Consider the following 24705-nt stretch of genomic DNA (forward strand, 5'->3'; position numbering starts at 1 on the left):
AAAACGCTGGCGGTAATACTCCTATCTTTTCTACCAGCGTCCTTGTCCAACTCCATTGCGGAACGTAATGAACCGAATCATAGAAACAGCGACCCGACAAAGGCTTTATCAACATCTGAGCCATTCAGCCACCCTGCGTGAAGAGATTGATGTTTTAGTCATCTGGGGCTTTCTATGCACATTGGCGAAAACAGACTGCATTTCTTCATTTGATGAATCCTGCCAAGGAGCTGCGAGCTGCACACTGGGGCGGGGGGGGGGGGCAGGGGGGCAGCCGGAGCGAGAGAGAACCCCAAGCGGCCTCCCACCCAGCCCGGAGCTCCCTGCGCGGCCTGCTTGCAGGACCTCGGCATCACGACCGGAGCCAAAATCGAGGCGGACACCGACGACTGGGCCTCCCAGGGGCCCCAAGGAGCTACAAAGCTTCAATGCCCAGACGCTGTAGTGACTGCGGAGAATGTACCAGAACGAATTTTAAAGTGCAAACCTGATCCTGAAAATGACCTTCCCTGCCACTTCTCCTCTTCCTCAACCTTCCAATCATGTTCGCGCCAAACCAAAAAAAAAAATAATTCGAAGACCCAGTGTCCGTTCACCACCCTCAGGTTAGAGTGGACACTTACTATGCGGTATTCAGTGGGAAATGGCCAATCGCTGTGCCCGCAGCTGTGTGGACAGGCCAGGAAGTGACGGTGCTTGCCTTCAAAGTTACGTCAGGATGGTTCCTCACAGGGGGCGTCACCTTCAAGTGTCGCATTTAATGCAAAATCCCCAGATTAGGACACCAAAGTGAGGCAGACAGAAAGGATAAAGCATGTGGGAGCATTCCTGATGGCCTAGAAACGAAAACCAGATCCTTCCTTAGTGTGCCCAAGGGGAGAGCGGCGGGAGACCAGGGACCAGGTATGAATCAGTCCCTCCAAGCCCAGTCCACACTAGCAGCAAGCCACCTTCCGCGGCCGCGTCCTTACGAGCAAGATGAGCAAGACGCTCAGGCTGGGAAGCCAATGGCCCCCTCCAGGCCATGCTCCAGGGCCAGGGCCACATCGCGGCGGCTTCTGCGTGGCTCTCTCCCAGCGATCTCACAGCCTTCTCTAGGAATTTGTTTTCATTCATTTAAGCCCCTGAAATGTTTCTACGAGAACTTAGCCTGCTGTTCCTAAGTATGTAGAGAGCAGGGCAGTGGTCGGCAGAAGCAGCAATGGGGGAGTGGAGGTATAAGGGGGGGTACACATATTTATACACGCACCCAAATCTTCTGATCAGAAGGTGGAAAGAAGAATTAGGAACAGAAATAAGCAAGTGCAATCATTTGGCTTAGACAGGAAGGACGGAGATTTCATACATATCCAAGAAAGTAGAAAAGAATAAACCAACAAGCACTTTCTACAAGTAGGGTACAGAGTCCTGGGCTAATGCCCCACGGGGAGAGAGAAGAAAGTTCCTTTCCTCAAGGATTTAACAATCCAGGTGAGGAAACAATAGGAAAAAAAAACAATATGAGAAAGAGATTACCAGGTTTTCAACACAATACACGTGACTCCTCCAGGAGCCAGAGTGTGACGAACTGCCCGATCAATGGTGCGAACAAGTTCAGAGTAAGGAAAGGCTGGACGTTAAATGACCGGGAGGACTCGTGTGGCTGAGCAGGAAATCAAAATGCAGGGACCGTCTGATCGGAAACTTGAAGAAAAGGTCCTCGAGGATGTGCCTGATTAGACCTTGTAGGCTGGCAGGGGGAATCCGACGATCCCCCCGTGACGGGGGTCACAAGCTCGTCTGTGGCCATTCCTGAGGGAGCCCTGAACTCCCAGCTCGGGGGGGGGGGGGGGACCTGAGGGATAGGCCCCGCTCTGCCCTGCGCCCCCCCCCACTTGCTGCTGTTCCTCAAGCCCCTCACCTGCCACAGCAGCCTCCCCCCACTTAGTAAATACAGGTGAGTGAACAGAATGACCAACTTAAGTTTTTTAAGCTAAAAGGACCGTTGGACAGACAGCAGAGACATTTCACCTGGACCTATACTGTTAGGATTTTCTATTGCCCATAATATACGCTGATTAAAATTGTTCCAAGCTCCTAATCCATATCTGGTTTTGGTGTTTTTTAAGATGTTATTTATTTATTCATGAGACACAGAGAGAGAGAGAAAGAGAGAGAGAGAGGCAGAGACACAGGCAGAGGGAGAAGCAGGCTCCTTGCAGGGAGCCTGACGCGGGACTCGATCCCAGGACCCCGGGGGTCCTGCCCTGGGCCGAAGGCAGATGCTCCACCGCTGAGCCACCTGGGCGTCCCGCGAACCCACACTTGTTTAAATCTAACACCATTCCGTGGGTGTAGAGAGTGCCACCACTTGTAGACCCTCCACAAGTACCGAGATAGTTAGAACTCTTTAACCAACAATCTTAGTAAGGGTCAGGGCCAGAGGGCTGGAGGAACCGCTGTGGAGAGTGAACGCGGAACAAGCCATCACGTAAATGAATAAAACACACTCAAAAGCAATGATATCAAGTTGGGCTCCTGAGACCGTGGCCTGCACAAGCAAAGGCGACCTTGCCACACTCTGCTTTCTGATAAACACTTTTATCATCAGAGCACTTACGGAGGAGCCCACATTCTGATCGCCTTATTCATGGCACTAAGGGGAAAACGGTACTGGCATTCCTGCGTGGGCGGGAACAATGCGCTCGATTCTCAGACTAAAACCAACACGTGGGAACAGCTCTCGGATGCCAGAGGAATACACATTCGCTTTTGCTCCCAAAGTCTTGCGGGAACTTTCACATTTATTTTCAGACTTAAAAAATAGACAGACTTATCAGCTGTAGTAAAACCAGCTCAATCATAGAAACAGAGGAAGCAAGTATTTTCATTCTCACTTTGCAATCTGAGAATAGAAAAGAGGAAGTGACTGGCCGAAGACATCCAGGGAGCCAAAAGAAACGGAAACTTAGGTCCCCTGACTTTATATCCACAGCTTCAACTAAATCTTAGTCTATTTTTTCCTGAGAGGAAAGAGCCCCGCTGTTTTAACACACTGACTATAGAAATGATCAGCAGCCGCATCACCAGAATCCTACAGCTGAGTCTCTGGAACACGCATGCAGAGCCCAGGAGACTCCCTAAAATTCCTTCCGTTCAAATTCTGGTGCTAAACGAGTTGTGCATACCATTAAATATCCCAGTAAGATAAAAACAGATGTATCAAAAACTAGGAGTTATAGTTTCTTCGGTAAAAAAATATAATCTTCAAAGTTCTCAAAAAAAATATTTGAGATTTCCTTTCATTACCAATAGAGGACAAATTAGCATAAAATGTAAATTTTAATTTTAACTAAATACAATGAAAAAATACTTCACATAAAGATTTGGAACAAATGCACACAGACTAAGCCTTGGGTCAAAATCAACGCATGGCTTAGCAATAAGCCTATTGTTACCTAAGCCAAAAATAACACTCATTACACTCAAGCCACTTCCATACTGTTTTTTCACTTAACCATAATCATTCTCTTAAAATGCCCTCTTATCCAATACTTATGCTCCCAAACATTGTGTCTGAGGCATTTTTGCCAACTTATTAACAACACATACTCTTACCTCAAAAGAATGCAGACCCTAAAGATAACAATTAGTGTTTGAAAACAGAGCTGCCTCAGTTCCCTGAGCAATGGTATCCACTTAATCCCTAAGGTTCAAGAAAGAATAGTCTCAAATGGCCCAGAGGAGAAAAAAATGTGGAAAGGAGAAGCCTAAAGTGAACAGAACAAGGGCTATAGGGATACAGATGGACGTATGGAGATCCAGCTACCTATTTTAAGAAAGTCGCTGGAGATACAGATGATGCTAGGACAAATAATAATCTCCCCAAGAACTACCTTCAGGAAAAGCTATTTAGTTAATACACTACCATTTGCATGAAATGGCTTAAAAGGGGTGCCTTTGTAGCCCAAAGGTTCTGACAGGTTAACAAAAACAGGAAACTGCTTCTAATCACACTGACAAGATCATCTCTCTAAAGACCATTAATGTGGATCTTAAATGTAGTGAATAAACAAGTTCCCCCTTAAATTACTGCAGCCACGCAGCTACTTACTGGGTTCTAAAATCTAAACAGTATTCTTCACCGGGCTGGATCCTCCATCCCGATGACTTTGCAACCTCCTCGATTTCTCCCCCAGAAAATTCTGCTCTACAGACCAGTTTTAATCCTCTCATCCTGGCTTTTGAACGCCTTCTAGAACGTCATCTGACTCTATAAGGTCTAAGTTAGGTCATTCCAACTCCTCGAGACTCCTCGACAGACCATGCTTCCCTCCCCTGTTGAAGGTGCCCTAAAAGTGAAGACAATCAGGCCCTCTTCGGTGGGGATGCTATAGCCTATAGGTCTAGATGAAAATTAGACACGTTTACATATAAAAAGAAACCATAACGACAGGCATCTAAAAAGTCACGGTAGACATAATCTTTAATGACTGCAGACAGTTGGGAACAAATCTAATCTCCCAAACCAAATAAAGTGAAAGTATTTATTTCCCACATTGTATTCATCTTCCTTGAGTGCTTGCAAGTTCATCAACAGCTACGGTTTCCCACAGCATACTTCCCCAAGTAGTCCTTAGACACCCATTTCCGGTGTGGAGCTGCAGAACCACAGATAAGCAGCATCAGCACATCACCCAATCTGTCTGAGGTCAGCGCTGGGACGGGAAACACGAGAGCATTCACACCACGTGACGACTGTCCTCTGGGCTCCACTGGTGAACGGAAAACAGCAGCAGGCCTGATGCATAACAGCCCCATCCTGATGATACTAAGCAAGCAACCAGGGAACCAAAACGGGAAGAAAAACCGGATAAAAGAGGAAATACAGCCTATAACATGTGTGTTGTTAGAACAGCTACCATGACACTGAGGAGTTACAGCCTATGGTCAGACATAAAGTCGCTGCTTAGAATCCTAATGAATCAGGTACATAAAATCTGCTGGGATCACATCACCAAAGCCTACTCACATTGCGTTTTGCTTTGTGCTTGAAAGAAAAAAGATTACTCAACACCTACATGCTACACACTTATTTCAAATTTATGATCCTCAGAAGTTCATTTTCAATGATATATTAAGTAACATTTATCAACTAAATAGACAATCTGTACATTAAAAGACTCCCATGTTTTTTAAAAAAGATTTCATTTATTTAAAGGGAAAGACAGGGATCCCTGGGTGGCGCAGCGGTTTGGCGCCTGCCTTTGGCCCAGGGCGCGATCCTGGAGACCCGGGATCGAATCCCACATCGGGCTCCCAGTGCATGGAGCCTGCTTCTCCCTCTGCCTGTGTCTCTGCCTCTCTCTCTCTCTCTCTGACTATCATAAATAAATAAAAAATTAAAAATAAATAAATAAATAAATAAATAAAGGGAAAGACAAAGAGAGTGAGCGCAAGAGCAGGGACCCCAGTGAACACGGGGCTGGGATCACGACCTGAGCCAGAAGCAGATGCTTAACCCACTGAGCTACCCAGGCGCCCCAAGACCCCCACACTTTTGGAACCAATTTCAGTCTCAGTGAATTTAATGTTCATTAATTGCAAACTTTGCTGTGTTTAACTCTGCACTCTTTCCCAACTCTGCTTCAAGCACCCTAACAACTTCATTCCTCATGAGCAGCAAAGTCCTAGAAGAGGGAACAGTCACACAGAGAAGAATGTTATTTTGTACCATTTCAAAATGAGATCTGAACCCCTAATAAATGAGTGCTAAACAGAGGAAAAAGGGGGGGGGGCACAGTGATTAATATTAGATTTTATCAACTCTGTCTATCAAACACTTAAATATTCCTAAAAAGAATAACAATAAAGAAAAATACCAGACCACCTAACATCAGATGGCAGAAATGGCCACACATCAGTGATCATTTAAATAGCTGGCCCGAACTCGCCAGTTCAGACTGAATTCTCAAACAGGATTAAAAAACACGCCTCTCCTCAAAGATACAAGGGCATAATGTCTAAAACCAAAGAAAGGAAAAAGTCCAGGCAAATCCTAACCAAAATAAAGCCAGTCTGTTATATTAATGTCAAAATAAATCTAAAGGTACTAAATGATGGTAAAAAGGAGAAAATTTTGCACCAATCTAGCCTCTAATTTTATAAAGCATAAACTTATAGAAATATGAAATTATCACATCAATAATTATAGAGAATTCAACACACCTCTCATTAGTTGATAAGCTAAGCAGTTAAACAGTTAATAAACAACATGAACCACATAATTAATAAGACTAATGAAGAGGACAGATCTGAAAACCAGGCCAAACTAATAAAACAGAAGATCTGAACACATGAAAAATGCCCTCTTCCCCCAAGACATGCACACATATATTCACACATACTTTGGAAATTTAAAAATTTAAAAATTTAGAAAAATGTCAGTGGTCAAAAACGACCCATAAGAGGATGCAAAAACATAAAGAACTGAATGGCAATGAAGAGCCCTATGTTCAAAACTTGTGCTCGCAACGAGATACTTGACGGAAAAACCAGAGTCATGAAAGCATGTGTATATTTAATATTCAACTCAAGAAATTAGAAAAACAAGGTAATCCAAAGGAAAAAATAAAGAGCAAAAGGGGGGAAATTCAACAAATTAGAAAAGAAAAACCAAATGACAAAACCAAGTTGTTTCTTCAGAAAAAAAATAATTAAAGTGGTAACTCTAGGAAGAATGATCTGCAGGGTGGGGGATGGGGAAGACAAATAACACTAGAAAAAAAATGGATAAAAATTGAATGCAGGGCAGCCTGGGTGGCTCAGCGGTTTAGCACCTGCCTTCAGCCCAGGGCGTGATCCTGGGGTCCTGGGATCGAGTCCCCCGTCGGGATCCCTGCATGGAGCCTGCTTCTCCCTCTGCCTGTGTCTCTGCCTCTCTCTATCATGAATAAATAAAATCTTTAAAAAAAATTGAATGCACAAGACGACAATGCTATGAAAACCTTCATGCCAGCGGATTAAGCAAATTAGATGAAATGCAGTTTCTAGTAAAACTGTGAATTACTAAAACTCGAAAAACAGAAACAAACTCTGAGTATTCGGAAAGTGAATCAATGACTTGAAAACAACAACAAACAGACCCACTCTCTACTCTTTCCACCAGGACAAGACAGTTTTAAAGGGAAGTTGTATCACATCTCCCAAGAACAGGTAATCCCTGACTTACCCAAACATTTCCAGAGAATATTAAGAGAGAAGCAACTCTATGGGGCTTACGCCCTAGGCCACAGGATCTCATCAAGGGTTGAGAGAAAATTAAAGGTAATATATGCAAAAACCCTAGATTAAGAGTTACAAAATGAGTGCCAGGTCATCAGGAGTAAGTAGAGACAATGTGGGAAAAGTTCCACTTGGAGGTTAGTGGCTGGAATTCAAAGTGGCACGAGCACTTTGGAGATCACTTCACAGCACCTGGAAGTCTGAGGAAATAAAATCACAGTCTATCAAGGTCACAGCTCCCTGCAGAACCGTGCAAGGCCCACAACCCACCAAAGCACACAAAGAAACAGCGCAGAAGATGGAGAAACTGGTCATTCACAGTTAAAATACACGCAAGAGATTTACACACTGTTGCACAGAGCAAGGGAGGAGAGATGGGACTCAGACTTCACCAAGGTCTTCAAGGTCTTAGTTCTTAAAAAAAAAAAAAAAAAAAATCTAAAAAAAAAAAATCTGAAACAAATGGCAAAATGGGAACATGGAATTAAAATGTTTATGGTGAATATATACAACCATCCATTACTTTCTAGATTTTTGTAGTTTTTACACACATGTTGATGTTTTTACGTATATTTTGGTATTTTAAAAGACAACAAAAATAGATTTAAATCATAAAACACGTTGGTAAATGTTGAGGTTTGGTGACAAAGAGCTTCAGAGACAGCTGGAACCTTCTGAGGGACCTAAGCAATCTTATATTCTACAGTTTCTAGGCCTTTGTTTGGCTTGAATCATGGCTCAAGGTCAAGTGACCATCAAGCTGGTTCTCACAGTTTAGACGCCCTAACGTCCAGGATAAGAGGGAGAAACAAGGGAATGTGATCAAATGTAACTGAGTCAAGGTGAGACCACCCCAGACGCAGTGTCTGTCTACCTGCCACCCCTTCCCCATCTCTCTCTGAGCATTAAGGATTCTTAATCCTCTTTTGCCGTTCCTGTTCTTGAAAATAACTGAAGTATCAGAATAATCATAACTAAAATGAGTAAAGTAGATAAAGGCAAGGACCATGAGACATTCATCTTAGCAACCTTGTGCTCTGGTGCACATTTAGATATATAATAAACTACTGTTCAACTAGCCAAGCTGAATGCTTTCATTGTAGTTAAAAGTATAACTTCTATTTTTAATAAGCAAGAATGCAAGGAATTAGGAAAAATATTTAATAGATGAGAAGACCCAAAAAAAGATTTAGAAACCAGATTTCATTTATTTATTTATTTATTTATTTATTTATTTATTTATTTTTTAGAGACCATATTTTAAATGAACAAATTAGGTCCCATGTGTAGCAAATGAAATAGGGTAGTTCTGTTCATGACATCCATAGTCAAACTGCCATGGCTGGAATTCTGGGTCACCCACAAACTAGTCATGACACTCCAGGCAAGTTAAACTGTCTACGCCTTCCCCCAGGAAACCAGGGGAAATACCCACAGTAAATACCTAAATACCTACCTCACGTAGAGTCGTACACGTGTGACCTGAGAGAATCCAGCCCAAGCGCTTGACAGAGTTCTTCCGTAAACAACTATTAGCCTACGTTCTTGTAAATCAAGTCACTGAGCTATGAGAAGCAACAAGCTCTTCTGACAAAATGATAAGGCACTAGACGCTTTAAAAAAATTATATTGCTTTGGGTCACATCCACACTAATGAATTATACGCTTTGCAAGTCATGAGTGTTTTTTAATTAAATGAAACTAAATAAATGAGCTCGATTTTGTCATTATCTGACTCACGATTAAAAAAAAAAAAAAAAAACACTTAGGGTTAAGCGCTGCAATTATCCTGGCTCTTGAAATAATCAACGGAGAACCACTGCTGGTTCTCCTCCAGCAAAACCCTTGTGGACAAGGGTGATAATACTTCACGCCCGCTCAGAACACACATGGCCAGTCCACACAGCCAGTCCAAACCGGCCAAACACCTGACTACTCCCCATTCTCCCCAAGGGTCAGGAAATACTGTCTGGAATAGACATGACCCTCCTGCGGGTTTTCCTGTTTTCTAAAGCAAACTGACGACTGGCTTATAGGAAGAGAAAACCGTGCACAGTGTGCCACCCCCATGCGAGGCGGCCGGGGCTCCCACGCTCACTAGACGCCACATGGCAGCCAGCGGTGCCGCACTCACCTCCAGGTCACAGCTGTACTCAGTGCCGTCGAGGAGCATCACCTTGCACTGGACCATTTTGGTCTTCTTGGCGGCTTTCTGGGCGGCCTTCTCTGCTTTCAGCTCATTGGTCTGCACCTCCTTGCTCTCCCTCTTCGCTGCTTCCTCTGACGCGTCTTCCTGCACCTCGTCCACCTTCTCTTTGCCCTTACCCACCTCTTCAGCAGACTGTCAACGGGAAAAAGCAAGCGCATAGTAAAGCTGACCAACTTGCAGAAGACCAAGCGTTCAAAGGGAAATCTGTAGTAAGAACTGGGATTGTCAGAAACCTTGTCGGCACCGGGATCCCTGGGTGGCTCAGCGGTTAAGCATCTGCCTTTGGCCCAGGGTGTAGCCCTGGAGTCCTGGGATCGGGTCCCATGTCGGGATCCCTGCATGGAGCCTGCTCCTCCCTCTGCCTGTGTGTCTGCCTCTCTCTCTCTGTCTCTCATGAATAGATAAATAAAATATTAAAAAAAAATTGTTGGCCTGACTCCTAAAGACTTCAAAGCTTTGCTGGCAAGAATGTTCCCCGTTATCTGCCTTCCCCAAATCTGCCTCCCACCTCTTCATTTGCCAATTTGGTAACTTCAGCATTGAATGAGTCAAAGAAAATACATCCTGGCCACTAAAATTTAACTATCATTTCAAATAATAAAATTTCCAATTATAATTTCATGCCATGGTAAAACCTAGGCTGAAGTAACCAAAATGTTTGCACATACAAATCTCCTTCTTCCGACTCACTGAACGCTTACATACATCGAGTCAGAGGTAGAACAATCCACACTATTTAGAAAGGGGAGGAATGATCCGCAGAGTATCTGTCAAACCTTAAAAGGAAGGGATGTGAATGTTTTCTGTGGCTTGCACATAGAGTCCATTTTTTGGCCTTATTATTTTGGCAAGGTTTAAAAAAAAGTAACGAGGGATGCGGGCGGGCTGGGGGGAGCCATTCAGCGGTGGACCGACTGCCTTTGGCTCAGGGCGTGACCCCAGGGTCCTGGGATCGAGTCCCGCATAGGGCTCCCTGCATGGAACCTGCTGCTCCCTCGGCCTGTGTCTCTGCCTTTTTGTGTCCCTGCCTCTCTCTCTCTGTCTCTCATGAATAAATAAAATCTTTTTTAAAAAAAAGTAAAATAAAAATGAAGTAGTAAGGAGAAGGCCGTAGCACACCACTGTGGGCCCCACGCCGCAGACACGGCAGGCGAAGCCGAAGCCACTCCAGCACAGCTCCCCTGGGTTACCACGTGGTTGACGCCCCCAGGTTCAGTCTCAGACACACCTGGGCCTCGGGGCTGGCCCCGGGCTTCTCAGGCTTCTCGTCCTTGACCCCGGCTGTCACCTCCTGCTGTCTGCTCCCAGCGTGCTCCTGGGCTTCGGCCTGGGGCGGCCTCTCCCCTTCGGGAGGAGATTCCTCTCGACCTGCCACCTGCTCCACAACAGCCCGCGGGGGCTCCTTTGGCTCCTTGTCCCCGGCCGCCACCAATGTATAGGACTTCTGCTTCTTCAGCCAGGGCGGCAGGAAGCGCGCAAGTCCCCTGCTCTCCGACGGCTCCCCCTCCCTCTTCTGACGGGGGCGACCCGGGCTGTCAGCTGCAGGCGGGGCCGGCGGCCCAGGCTCCTCGGGCTCCGAGGGTGGATTCTGCCAGTTCTCTGCTGCCTCCTTAGGCCTCTCCATGGTGGCGGCGCCCACTTTCTCGGGCTCCTGCTTCACCTCAGCTGCAGGGCCTACCTCGGTGGTCATGGCTACAGCTTCCACTGGAAATGGAACAGAAATCACACACGTTACCTTACGTTACCTTACGAGCGTGCTCCGTGTTAGCTGGGAGGTGAGAACGGGTGAGGACGGGCAGGAGGGGAGGCGGAGACACGCCGGGTGCAAGGGGAAACCTTCATGGGCACAGGATGGCTGAGATGGAGCCGCTGCCTCCGGAATTCTCCATCAGAATCGGAGAACCAGAGGTTGCATCACAATAGAATTGACAGATTCTGTACCAGCAGAGCTTAAAACTGTGAACAGCTTAGAGGGACTATTTTCATTGAGCTATGAATAATACACCCAGAAAACTTTTTTTTTAAAGGAAAAATACTTCTCTCCCTACTTGGTATCCCGTGTTCTATTGCACAAAATGTTTACTGATAATGTTAGAAAGTCATGGAGGCGGATGTTGCTGCAATTTCACATAGTGAGATCAAAATCTACAAAAATGTGACCAAAAAAAAAACATCAGGTATTATAAAGATGAACTTTAACTGTGGAGCGTTCACTAGTAAGAAAATCAGACGCAGGGGAAAAAGGTGTTTTTTTCCCCCAATTTAAATCCCCTAACATACCAGCATTGTTTCAGTGCAGCAGTCAGTCTTCTGAAAAAAGTACTCAAACTATAACCAAAAATCTAACTCTCCATCCCACGCGACCTCAAACATGGTTTACTTGTAGATGTGGTTATAGGATAAGCACCTCGGGGCCCCTAACTGGAACCAAATGAAGACATTGAGGTGGGGAAAGATGCATCTAATAATTGATCCTATCATGCAAACAAAATTGAAGTTTAACCTGTAAGTAGAGGCACCTGGTGGCTCGGTCAGGCGAGCAGCTGACTCGATCTGGGCTCAGGTCCTGGGACGAGCCCTACAGAGGGCTCTGCACTCAGCGGAGAGTCTCCTTGCGGATTCTCTCCCTCTGACCCCGGCCCCCGCTCACACGCTCTCTCTAAAATAAATGAATCTTTAAAAATAAATAAATCTGAAAGTAAATGGTGTCTCAAGTTCACATAAGCAAAGAGGGACTTGTTCAAGTATAACTCCCCCAGGGACAGTGTGAGAAAAAAAAAAAAAAAAGGAACAGCAGAGACAGTACACGCTCCCCTCTCTTGCCATAGATAAAAGGCTGGCGTCCTGGCCAGTAGCAAACTCTCCAGCTATCTTCCAAAGTGGTACAAACCTCAATAGTTCAAAAAACAAAATAACGCTTGTTCTTTTTTAAAGATTTATCAAGATATAATTCACACATAATAAAAATCACCCATTTAAATTCTAGTTAATCATCTTAAGTCTATTCAAAAGGGTTGTACAATCACCACCACTCTCTAATTCTAGAACATTCTCATCACCCCCAAAAGGAACTTTGTAATCTATTAATAGTTACTGTCCATTAGCCCCTCCTCACAGCTCCTGGTAATTACTTTCAATCCTCCTGGATCTGCCTCTTCTAGACATTTCAAATAGATGGAATTACACAACGTGGCGTTTTCACAGAACGCAGTGCTTTCGAGGGTCGTCCATGCTGCAGCACGCATCAGTAGTGAACCTGTTTCTTAAAATATTCTTCACCATCTTTTGCAAATCATGTATCTGGTAAGAGTCTAGTAACCTGATTATTGCAAAGAACTCCTATAACTTGTCAAAAAAAAAAAAAACCAGAAGATTCTTAATGGGAAAAGAATTTTGAGTACACGTTTCTCCACGGAAAATATACAAATGGCCAATAAGCCCTGGAAACCATGCTCATTGTCATCAGTCTTTAGTAAGACACAAACCCGAACCGGGTTGGGAAAGCTTAGAGCTCTTGACCTTGACAGTGAGAATGTAAAATGGTGCAGCCACTTTGGGAAAGTTTCTCAAAAAAGTTACAGTCACCCATGTGACCTAGCAACTCACCCCTAGATATGCACCCAAGAGAAATGAAAACCCAGGTTCCCAGGAAAACTTGTAAATGAATGTTCCTGACAGCCTGCTTCATAATAGTCAAGAACTAGGAAGGACCCACATGCCTGCCAACCATGAACGGATGACACAGGCGAGTCCATACAACAGAACGTCACATCGTACGAGCACTGAGGTACGACATACGGGATCACACACAGGCCCTGAAAACATTATTCTAAGTGAAAAAAAATACAAAAGGCCACATGTGGTATGATTCCACTTACATGAAATTTCCAGAATAAGCAAATCCCCACAAAGTAGGTTAGTGGTTGCAAAGGACTGGAAGACGGAGAGAACAGGGAGCAACTGCTAGTAGGTACAGGGTCTCCTTTGGGGGTGATGGAATATTCTGGAACTAGGCCGTGGTAATGGCTGTACAGCCCTGTGAACACACTGAGAATTACTCAACTGTGAGCTTTAAAGGTGTGAGATCTCAATAATAAGAAATAGTTTTAAAAATATTAGTCGTGGGGCCCCTGGGTGGCTCAATCACTTAAGCGTCGGCCTCCAGATTTCAGCTCAGGTCACAATCTCAGGATCATGAGATTGAGCCCCACATCAGGGTCTGCACTGGGCACAGGGTCTGCTTGGCCCTCTCCCTCTGCTCCTCCCCGTGCTCACACCCACACTCTCTCTCACAAATTAAATCTTAAAAAAAAAAAAAAAAAAAAAAAAGGTTACTTGCTTCTGATGCGGGAGGGTGAGGACATTCAGCCGGCCTGCCTACACTGAATGTGCCGGGCACATGAACAAGGAAGGACTGCCTGCCTTCGAGAAGCTGACAGGGGAAAGGCGGCGGGCAGGTAAGTCAAGAGCACGGGGGGCCCCTGAGCTGCTGGCAAGTGACGGGCCTTCTCCCAGGCAAGGGAGTCAGCGTCCGGGCACGGCCCAGCACAGGCAGTGGCCAACAGGACAGCGTCCGCCACAGGAACCCACGCACCGCACACGCCGTGGCGGTGGAGACGGGGCTCGCAGTGGCGAGGCAGAGAGGACAGGCGCGGGCAGCAGGCAAGCCAGGACGTACACGTGCCTCTGGATCACGCCGAGGAAGGCCTCAAGGGTGACAGAAACGAGGAGTCACACGGCGTCTTCCGAGGAGTAACGCCATCAGGCCCGTGGTGTAGACGGCCCGGCCCGGCCGCAAGGTGCAGGATGGGGGGAGCCTGTCCCAAATGCCCACACGACAAGGTGGGGGTCACATGCTGGTGGCAGCAAGTTGAAGGGGGGGAAGTCGAGGAAGCTGGGGCCATGGGAGACCCGCCGCCAGAACAGGGAACCCAAGGAAAAGAGGCTCAGACGCAACCGGTTTTGAATTCACTGCTCTGACCCATCTGTGGAGCCGACCTCCTGTCGCACGGCCTCGAGCAGACACGGGGGACGTGGTGGATCCGGGGCCCGCATCCTGGGTGACGGCTCAAGGCACCAAAGATCCGGATGCCACCAAGAGGGACAGCGTAGTTGGAGACCAGAGGGTCCGAAGGGCCTTCCCCGCGCCCAGCATCCCCGGGCCCGGCAGGGAAGGCCGAGCGCCGAGGAAGGCGCAGGAGAGCAGGAGGGGAGGAGGGAGGACCCCGGGCCTGGGCTCCCGGGCAGAGGGGCCAGGGGACCAGGCACTGACCCCGGCCCACCCGCCGGGCCTCAGCCTCCCCGGTTCCACCCGCCCGGCGGCCGCAGACTAGTCCCCACCACGTCCCCACCACGTGAGGCACGGCCCGTAGGGACACATCCCTCCGTGGCCATGTCGGCCTCCAGCACCGTGTCGGGCAAACTGGGAAGTGAACCCACAGTCCCAGCAGCGTGGCCACAGAGCTTCCAGGCTGTTCTGCCATGAGAAAGGTTATCCCCAACATTCCTGAAGAGCAAACACCGCTGATCTTGCACACTATGGAACTATACTGTGTCTTCAGGTAGTTTTTGGAGAAAATATTAGTTCGATATAAACTAGTACATGAAAAATATTAAGGCATCACCTTCATCTAGGACGACGAGATGCATGATTTGTTAAGTCACTATAAAGCTGACATTAAGGGGCAGCCCAGGTGGCTCAAACGTTTAGCGCTGCCTTCAGCCCAGGGCGTGATCCTGGAGACCCAGGATCGAGTCCCGCATCGGGCTCCCGGCATGGAGCCTGCTTCTCCCTCTGCCTCTCTCTCTCTCTGTCTCTCATGAATAAATAAAATATTAAAAAAAAAAAAAGCTGACATTAAGGAGCTTTCTTCTCCAAAGATCTGAAATGAAAGCTCAGGTAAATAGAATGAAGTTACTATTCATAAACCTAAGTTATTTTTTCCCCTCATATTTAAACTAAAAAAAAAAAAAAAAAAGTAAAGTAAAATTCACCCTTTTCTTCCACTTCTACATCTGAGAACCACCAGCTGTCCTCTTTATCAGGTTGGTTTTAAGTTCCACACGTAAGAGATGTTAAGGTGTCTTTCTCCGACATTTCACTTAGCGTGACGCTCTCCAGATCCACCCAGGCCATTACAAATGGCAAGAATTCATTCTTGTTTATGAACAAATATGTGTGTGTGTCACAAATTCCTTATCCATCACCCATCAATGAAAACTTAGGTTGTTTCCACGCATTGGCTGCTGTAAGCAATGCTACAGTGAACATGGGATGCATACACCTCTGAGTTAGTGTGCTTTCATTTTCTTCTGATAAATATCCAGAAAAGGAATTAATTTAAATTTTCTGTGGAACTTCCATTCTGTTTTCTCCAGTGGCTCTATCACTAGTAGGTATTTAAAATTTAAAGTCATGTTTCCCAATAAGACCTTTACCTCAGTTCTTGAACTGGCCCCATATTGCACAGAAGGTCTTTTTCCTTCTTTTATTTTTTAAGATTTTATTTAAATTCAATTTGCCAACAGGTAGCATAACACCCGGTGCTCATCTCATCATGTGCCCTCCTTAATGCTTGTCACCCAGTTTCCTTCTTTAAAAGGTGCCATTTTCCATGTACCACGTAAGTAGAGAATATTATTTACATTAATCATGAAACGACCAAGGTTGATTTTTAGTATATACTCCTTAATAATTACATTTTAAGAGTTGAGTCAATGCCCTGGTAAAAACTGAAATAAAAATGTCCCACTCTTGTTCAAGCTAATCAAGATAATTGGTAACTTTCTAATTACTTTGGCTGTAAGAAATAACCTGGAGACCAAGCAAGTAATGTTCATTTTTGGTCAAAATATTTTAGAAGCAATGAAATATGAAACTTAAAAAATAATAATAAAATGAAATAAAAATTTTAAAAAATTTAAAAATAAAAGTAAAAATAAATTTAAAAAAGCAATGAAATATTAAACTAAACTTTCCACTATGTTAGAAGCATTAATATTTGCATTTTAATCATAAGAGCTGTCACTTACTGTGTCAGACATCATTCATAATTTCTGCTCTTGAAAACATCCTACAGGGAAGGTATTATCCTCATTTTATATGTAATAAGCAAAGGGTAAAAGTTAAGTGATTTGTCCAAGGCTCCTGATGGAGGCCCACACACCCCTGTATCTCATAACTGCACTGTTTGCAATAACTGACCAACCAGGGCTCTTGGCATAGTCCTCAAGGAAAATCCATGCCAGTTTATGAAAATGATGATAGAAGAGGATTCTATCCTGTGATTTACCATAATTAGGGTTGCCCCCCCACCCCCTGTAATAAGAAATTTATAGATGAGTAACCATCACAAAGGAAATCATATTTGAATGTTATTATTGGCTCCATAATCACAGCTGAGCTGGTGGACAGAAAGTAGAGACAAGGTGCTAACACAGAAAGAGCACAGATGACCACACCATTAACAAGCCTCCACGAGGGGCACCCGGGGGGGCTCAGTGGTTGAGCCTAGGCCTTCAGCCCAGGCCGTGATCCAGGGGTCCCGGGATCGAGTCCCGCGTCGGGCTCCCTGCATGGAGCCTGCTTCTCCCTCTGCCTGTGTCTCTGCCTCTCTCTCTCTCTGTCTCTCATGGATAAATACATAAAATCTTAAAAAAAAAAAAAAAAAAAAGAGAAGCCTCATAAAGTAGTCTTCCTCAATCACTACTGTATTCACACTTTTAAGTTGAAGAACCTCAGAGCCGATCAGGATCATCCATCCAAACACACGTTACATGATAAAAAAGCAGGAGGGAGGTGGGTGGGGAATGGGCTACCGGGGTGAAGGGTATCAAGGACCGCACTTGCTGTGAAGAGTGCTAGGTGTTGTACGCTGCTGCTGAATCACTCAATTCTACTCCTGAAACCAATACTGCACTGTATGTGAACTAAACTTTAAATAAAAATTAAAAGAAAAAAAAAAAGATAAACAGAACTGAGGAATTGTATTAAAAAAATGTATTTTGTAAATACTCAAAAATAAGGGTGGGTATAATTCTACGTAAATAAGTACATTCTTAAAATAGTTTCAAGAGATCAACAAAAGCTCAAACCTAAACACTACCTTCTTTGTTGACATAACGGTTTCTTGAACAAATTACCACCATCAAGAAAACATGATTATAAGCACATCCATTCACCATAATTATCATGCCTGTGACTCTCAAGAGTTTCAAATGTGGATAAGCCTTTAAAGTCCATCACCCACTAAAATGGCAACTCCTGCAGTGGAATGCAAGCCCCCCTCCCGCCCCCATGAAAGCCCCATCAGGGCTGGGATCTTTCTTCTCTTCACTGCTCTGTTCCCAGAACCTAGACTGGCAGGTAGGGGTACCACGCAGAGTGCTGTGAAACTGCCTAGTCTGATACACTCAATTTTATCTTATCAACAAGGAAACGGAGGCTCAGAAACACAGGAGGTTTGCCCAAGATCACAAAGCTGGACTAGGGAAGCCAAACGCAGAACTGTGATTTCCCAAATGCTCATTCCACTAATTATATATTATAAATACAATTACAAACCCCTAAAATCCATCACTAGTATGGTTATGTGACATATAACATACTAAGACCCTTCTGCTTATCAGCAACCAGAAAGAATACTGCTGTGCACAGCCAGCCCATTACACAAGCGTGTGGCTCTGACACAATTATCACGTTGGCATTCTCCATCTGGGTCGGCAGCGCCATTCATTACTGTAAGGGCTCCATGAGAAAAAGCACGCATCACTTACCACGCGACCGAGCGGAAAACCATCAACAGAGGGTCAGCCCTGGTTAGGTAAGGAGTGTGTTACGCAAAACCATTCTTTTTGTCTTACCTTTATTTTTCTTTTTTTTAACGATTTCATTTATCCACTCATGAAAGACACAGAGAGGAGCAGAGACCCAGGCAGAGGGAGAAGCAGGCTCCATGCAGGGAGCCTGATGTGGGACTCGATCCCGGGACTCTGGGATAAGGCCCTGGGCTGAAGGCGGCGCTAAACCGCTGAGCCACCGGGGTCGCCCTTTGTCTTACCTTTAAAATGTGAGGTCCGTTCCCAGGCACTATCTCTAGCGCTAGCCCAAAACCTGCCACCCAACGGGTGCCCTCATCAGAGCCACAACAAGCGAGGCCAAGCAGACACACTACTCTAGACACTCCTGCAGAGAGCTTCAAGCAGGGGGTTCCTAATTATTGGGTCCAGACGTTTCCTTAAAACCTCGAGAGACCAGAGCCACTCTGCGAGCTCTCGCTGCTAATAAGATGCCCGTACAGGGACGAGGCAGGTGCTGCGGACAGTGGATGGCTCTCACCCTGGGCTGAGATCAGACCTCCAACAGGAGGCCTTGGATTTCTACCAACAAAGCTTGGTCCATCAGACAGCGGAGCACAGATTTGCAAATGGAAAAGTAGGATTTCTAACCTCCCAAGTGATGGTAAGGGAACCAAAAGGCTTTCCTGTGAACTTAGAGGAAGACATTTAGTTGTGCTACAAACAGACCTCTGTGACATGGGCAATGTGGGGACAGCTTCAATTCTGCCACTTTCTGGGTCTGACAAAACTGGTTTTCATCTACTGTGACTCAGCCACGGGGCATACAGGGCAACTTTCTGATACCCACAATCACTTGCTTATGTCCAGCTCCTCCAACAGCTACGGCCCAAGACAAGGTCCTTAAATACCCAACCATGTTCCCTGGAAGCATTGAATGTGAGAGAAAAACAAAAACAGTAACCCCAATGTAAGAATGATTCAGCAGCCATCTAACTCTACTCAGGAAAGAGTAAGAGCTGTGCTTCTCAAATAATACATACGGCAAGAAAAAGGTGAGGATGGGGAAAGGAGGACGACGAAAGGGAAGAAAAAGGGAAGAAGAATGTCTGGAGAGGAAGGAGCAACAAAGCAGGCCGAGGGCATGTGATTCCTCTGTCCCTTGTAGGTTTACTTTTCTCAAGCCTTAGAAGGTCCCATATCCCATATTCAAATACGTGCAGCTACATCCCACAGAGACAATCTGTTAGTCTGAGTTCTCTATATACTGAGGATGAACAAGGGATGTTTTTAAACGACCCAATGCTGCCCACCCCAGTTACCTTAATAACACACCCTATGACTTGTGTTTTTAAGGGATAAAGAATCTATGAGAGAGTCAGAACTCTTTCTGTAAAGATACAAGCTAGCATCTGGCTTAAATTAAACCCACATACACAAAAGATAGAACCATCGCCCTGGGCTAGCCCAAACCTGGGCAGGGTCGGGTTACACTCAGAGCACCATTTCCTCCACCTTTCTCTCTTCAAAGAACTCCAGTTTTGCTGGGCTTTTCTCTCCTCCACACACAGGCCAGGGAGGTGGGCTCCAGGCCGGCCCACAAGGCAGCGATCTACTCATCGAAGGCCACGCTGGTTCCCTTCCCCTGCCAAGATGACACGCACAACACGCCTCCTGGGGGGCTTCCGGAAAGATCCCTCCCCGTGGAGAGAGCCCCACGCTAAAGGCCCCTGCTCTGCCTCCGAGCACCGTGCCCCTGACCCCCGGAAATGCCATGCCCACAGTCGTATCCGGGAAGGGAGACCGGCCGAGGACCGGGGACACAGCGGAGCCGGCACGCCGCACAAGGCCAGGCTCTATGCTTGAGCTTCACATTATGCGCAACAACACAGTTCCCACCAGGAACAAGGGACACAGTGGAGCCGGGGGTTCCAGTCCTGCAGACGCTCTCAGCCTCCCCATATTCCAAGGCAAGCACTGAAAACGGAGCTCTGGGTCGCCTGGGTGGCTCAGTGGGTTAAGTACCTGACTCGATTTCAGCTCAGGTCTTGATCTCCGGGTCATGAGTTCGAGCCCTGTGTTGGGCTCCATGCTGGGTATGGAGCTTACTTTAAAACAAAAACAAAGGGATCCCTGGGTGGCGCAGCGGTTTGGCGCCTGCCTTTGGCCCAGGGCGCGATCCTGGAGACCCGGGATCCTGGAGACCCGGGATCGAATCCCACGTCGGGCTCCCGGTTCATGGGAGCCTGCTTCTCCCTCTGCCTGTGTCTCTGCCTCTCTCTCTCTCTCTCTCTGTGTGTGTGTGTGTGTGTGTGTGTGTATGACTATCATAAATAAATAAAAACTAAAAAAATATAGACACATTAAAAAAATAAATAATAAAATAAAACAAAAACAAAGTGGTTAAAAATAAATAGACGAGCCTTAAGAAACTGGAAACACACAGGAACTACCTCAGGTGGGTCATGGCCCTCATACCTAAGAGCCGTGCTTGTCAAATCGTCCCATTTTTCCCTGATGCACAAATTCTTAGAGCCTACTATCAAAGTTAATATCTGAGGTAGGATAAATGATAAATTCTTCATCCTAACAACTGTAAATAAGAATGAGATCTTAGAGTTCCTCAAAGTGTAAGACTCCGTTTCTTCATACACTGGGAGGGCCCCCAATCCAATGAAAATCAGGACATAATTTTCAATACTGTTCAATTCCAGTAACACCTAAGACAAGTGCTAAGAATCTTATTTGTTAAAAGCCAAGTTCTTGCTGCTTTCATTAAGATGACGAGCATGGGATGATGTACGGAATTGCTGAATCACTATACAGCATGCCTGAAACTAATACAACACTGTACAGCAACTACACTGGAATTAAATTTAAAAAAAAAAAAAAAGACATCAAGAAAGGTCTGGGCAACGTGAAGTCTTCTCTAAAGCAACTAGGGTCATTCCCAAAACAGACACCTTTTCCTAGAATGTGCAGAAGTCATTAAGGATCCCAGTACTTACTGGATTATCGTTCTTATCTCCAACATGCACACAAACCTTGTCCTACCGGACCCTCCAACAGCACACACTAATCGAAGTGACAGAGACATCCCGACCCCTGCTGGCTCCTCATTAAGCAATTATGCATGGTGTGCTCAGAAATATTGACGAACTGCATTGAATTCCTTCTCTCAGACGGGGCCCCAATTTTTTTTTTCTTTTAAACAGCCAGAGCTAGATCTCCATTCTTTCTGTGCGAAGCTATCTAATCTTTGGATAAAATAACACAGTGGTTTGGACATCAAGTCTGGGAACTTAAAAAGACCATGATTAGAATTCCAGCTGTGTCTCCTACTAGCCATGTAATAACCATGGAGGCTATCCAGCCTTGCTGAAGTTCATTTTCCTCATAAGCAAAACAGGGATAGAATACACACTCACTGGGGCGCTTGAAGGATTAAATTAGATGCTATACATAACGTGCCTAGCACACAGTAAACTTCTAATAAATGGTGGGCTGCCGTCATCAAATAGAAGTTCAGGGGAAAAAAGGGACTCTGCCCCTTTGTTCACTAAAAATACAATAGTAACAGAACAGAAATGATAGTGATGATATCACCTATTTGCTGAGCATTGTTCTAGAGACTATGCATGTGGCGACTGCTTTAATCTTCACGACTCTTTGAAGTAGGAACTAAGAATATTCCCGTGTGATAGATGAAGGAGGAAAGACAAGATAAAGGATTTACACAAAGCTACATAAACACATGTAAGAGCCGGGATTCAGCCCAAAGGTCCGGCTCCAGGCCTTCCGCAACACTGCCCTCAGTCCCAAACAATGTCGCTATCACGTGACTGACGCCTAGCACGGTGCCTGACGCTTCGTGATCTGTAGAAAAAAGCAAAACTCAGACTCTCACTACCCACTTGCTGAACTGCTGTCCTAAGCAATATGTTCTAACCGGGCCCCTGATAAATCTCACCTATTTTCGGGATGTCGGTCGTATAATTTAGGCCCTTCTCTCGGAAGGAAGGTTTCTCAAGGCCTTTGACACATAGGTAGCAGACACAGCAATGGAGATGAAAAGAACCCCGCTCTCAGCCCAGTGAGGGGCAGAGGTAGCAAGACCAGCTTTAATATAGATTCCAAACACTCATCACTAATTCAGACATGTGTGTCATTTAGATTCAGAAACGACTACTTGTTTGAAAAGCCAACGGTTTTCTTCAAAGCCACCAGCGTCCTATCTTCAGGAAGCCACACAATGGGCCACACGGGAACTCTTGGTAAAACACTCTTGAAATACAAAAAGGCATCATGCTTTTTAAAGAGCACTTAATTTTCATTCTCAATTGTGTTTGTTAGGTATGTATTTGCTCTCTAGCAAAATTTAAGTGATTCGAATAAAAAAGCCAAATAAAACAGTCCCGGTTATAAATTCCTTCAACGACAACAACAACAACAACAACAAAAAAAAAACTTTCAATTTTTGAAGTGGCTAAGGCTGACTAGCCCCCAACGAGGGGCAGAAAGTGAAATACAGAGTTAAGAGGAATACAAAGGACACAAACGTATGAAAAGGTCTCCATCACGTGCCTAGTACAAGAAATGAAAATAAAAGATTCAGAATGGAAAAATCCAAAAGCTTTATCATGTAATCACTGAACAAGACGAAGGGGACAGAGGAGCATTCTTAAATTACTGCCAGAAGAGAAAACGGGCACGAAAGTCAACTTGTCAGCGGCTGTCAGAATTCCAAACGTGCGACTCTCACCAGTTATCCTGCTTGCAGGAACGAATTCCACACATACACCTGCACACGTGTAACGTAAAATAATTCTGTATGGGTGACTCGCTGTGACATCGTAATAGCAAACGATCAATGCCCATCGATAGGTGACATTATACAGCTGAATCCCACGCAACTGTAGAGAAATAAAAAGAAGGTATCCATCCCAGTTACAGAAATATCTCCCAGTTACACTGTTAAGTATAAAAAGCAAGATTCAGATAGCACACCTGAAGTACGACACCTTACCTGAAAGCCAGGTATGCGCCGCCAGATATAAATACGTGAATACACATACACATATTTGCATCTATAGGCATAAAAAATAGGGAAGGACACAGAAGAGAAAGGGCAACGATTACAGGGAATGCTGAGAGGACACTAGGTAGATGAGGTACAGACCTACAAATATGGGAGCCAAATTTTTCAGGGAGAAGTTTGCACAAACTGAAGAATGTAAAAGATTTCTTAAGAGGACAGTATTTTGCATGAACATATCCCACGCATGAGTCTGCTTCCGTGGAGATGATCCAAATGCCACAAGTGCCATAAGCGACGGCGCCCTTTCACCTCGCTCTGTCCTCATAAATGAGCCATATGGGTACAAAAGCCTTCCAATTTATTGCAGCTCAAAAGTAGCATTATGAGAGCTTGAAATAAAATTGATTTTCTGGCATATGAAGTTTAAGCTCGTATCTATCTCAAAGAGGCGGACACGTCGAGTGGCCTCCAAGTCAGCCTACATGATGAATCCACCCCTTACCCTACACAGGCTGCTCTCCTCAGCAGGGAAAGCTCAAAACCTAAGCTTTTAGAGCAACCGGACATCTTTTAAGTAAATCGATTCTTCTTTGGAAGATCCTGTGAGCATGATTCTTTCCACCTACGTGGCTGCTGTCTGGTACCTACATGTGAAAGGACTCAAGGCACAGTCTTTTCCAGAGAAGGCTTCTATGGCTCCGGAGAATGACCCTTGCTCATCTTTAGCCTCTTCCCCTATGGTGTAGGGTTAAGACAAGAAGGCATCTTGGCTAACAGGAACACTGGTTTAAAAAAAAAAAAAAGGAACACTGGTTTACGTGCAGGTAGGCCAAAAAAATTATTCCTATTCTCTCCTGGAGGAGTAAAAACAGAGAACTTGGAAACAGATTTAAGTGTCGAAAAAATTGTTTAAAGGGAAATAAAACAGATTGGGAAGATTCTTATTAAACTTCTAAGCCAGTCACACATAAACATCCCCGACCTGTCAGCGGCATCCTCCGCATTTACAGGGAAAAGCACGAACAAAACTGGCCTGACAAGCACAAGGTCATGTCTCCTGTCTACACCTCTTCCCTGCCCACTTCTGCTCCTAAACTCACATTAAGAGGGTAACACTTTTCTGCAGATGAGTAACTACATGTTTCTGGTGCAGCGTTATGCATCTGGCGGCTTCTCGATAAAATGTCTTTTGTGATGTTCCTCGTACTTGGGAAACATCTGTGCCCGCACCATACAACATTCCATAAAAGAGAAAAATACCCTAATGTGCAGTTTGTTCCAATGACATCCGCAGCCAGGCTCAGAGCAGAGCCAACACCAGCACTCTCTCCTCCTCCTAACAGGCACCCGGGAGCGGGCTTTTCCTGAGGCTCATCCCACAACTACCTTCCAATAGGAT

General features: G+C 45.3%; 1 protein-coding gene across 8 annotated transcripts in view; it reads right to left on the minus strand.

Moving 5' to 3' along the window:
- EPB41L2 (erythrocyte membrane protein band 4.1 like 2) overlaps window positions 1–24705 on the minus strand; it is a 202136-nt gene that overhangs the window by 94988 nt on the left and 82443 nt on the right. For all 8 annotated transcript variants that reach the window (XM_041739352.1, XM_041739363.1, XM_041739404.1 and 5 more), the window contains 2 exons: window positions 10701–11176; window positions 9398–9604 (listed from right to left, as the gene is read on the minus strand). In XM_041739352.1, coding sequence (XP_041595286.1) covers window positions 9398–9604; window positions 10701–11162 — 669 coding nt within the window. In that variant the 5' untranslated portion in view covers window positions 11163–11176. Of the gene's footprint in view, window positions 1–9397; window positions 9605–10700; window positions 11177–24705 lie in introns of those variants that run through there.

The sequence above is a fragment of the Vulpes lagopus genome, chromosome 2, assembly GCF_018345385.1.
Source record: "Vulpes lagopus strain Blue_001 chromosome 2, ASM1834538v1, whole genome shotgun sequence".
NCBI lineage: Eukaryota > Metazoa > Chordata > Mammalia > Carnivora > Canidae > Vulpes > Vulpes lagopus.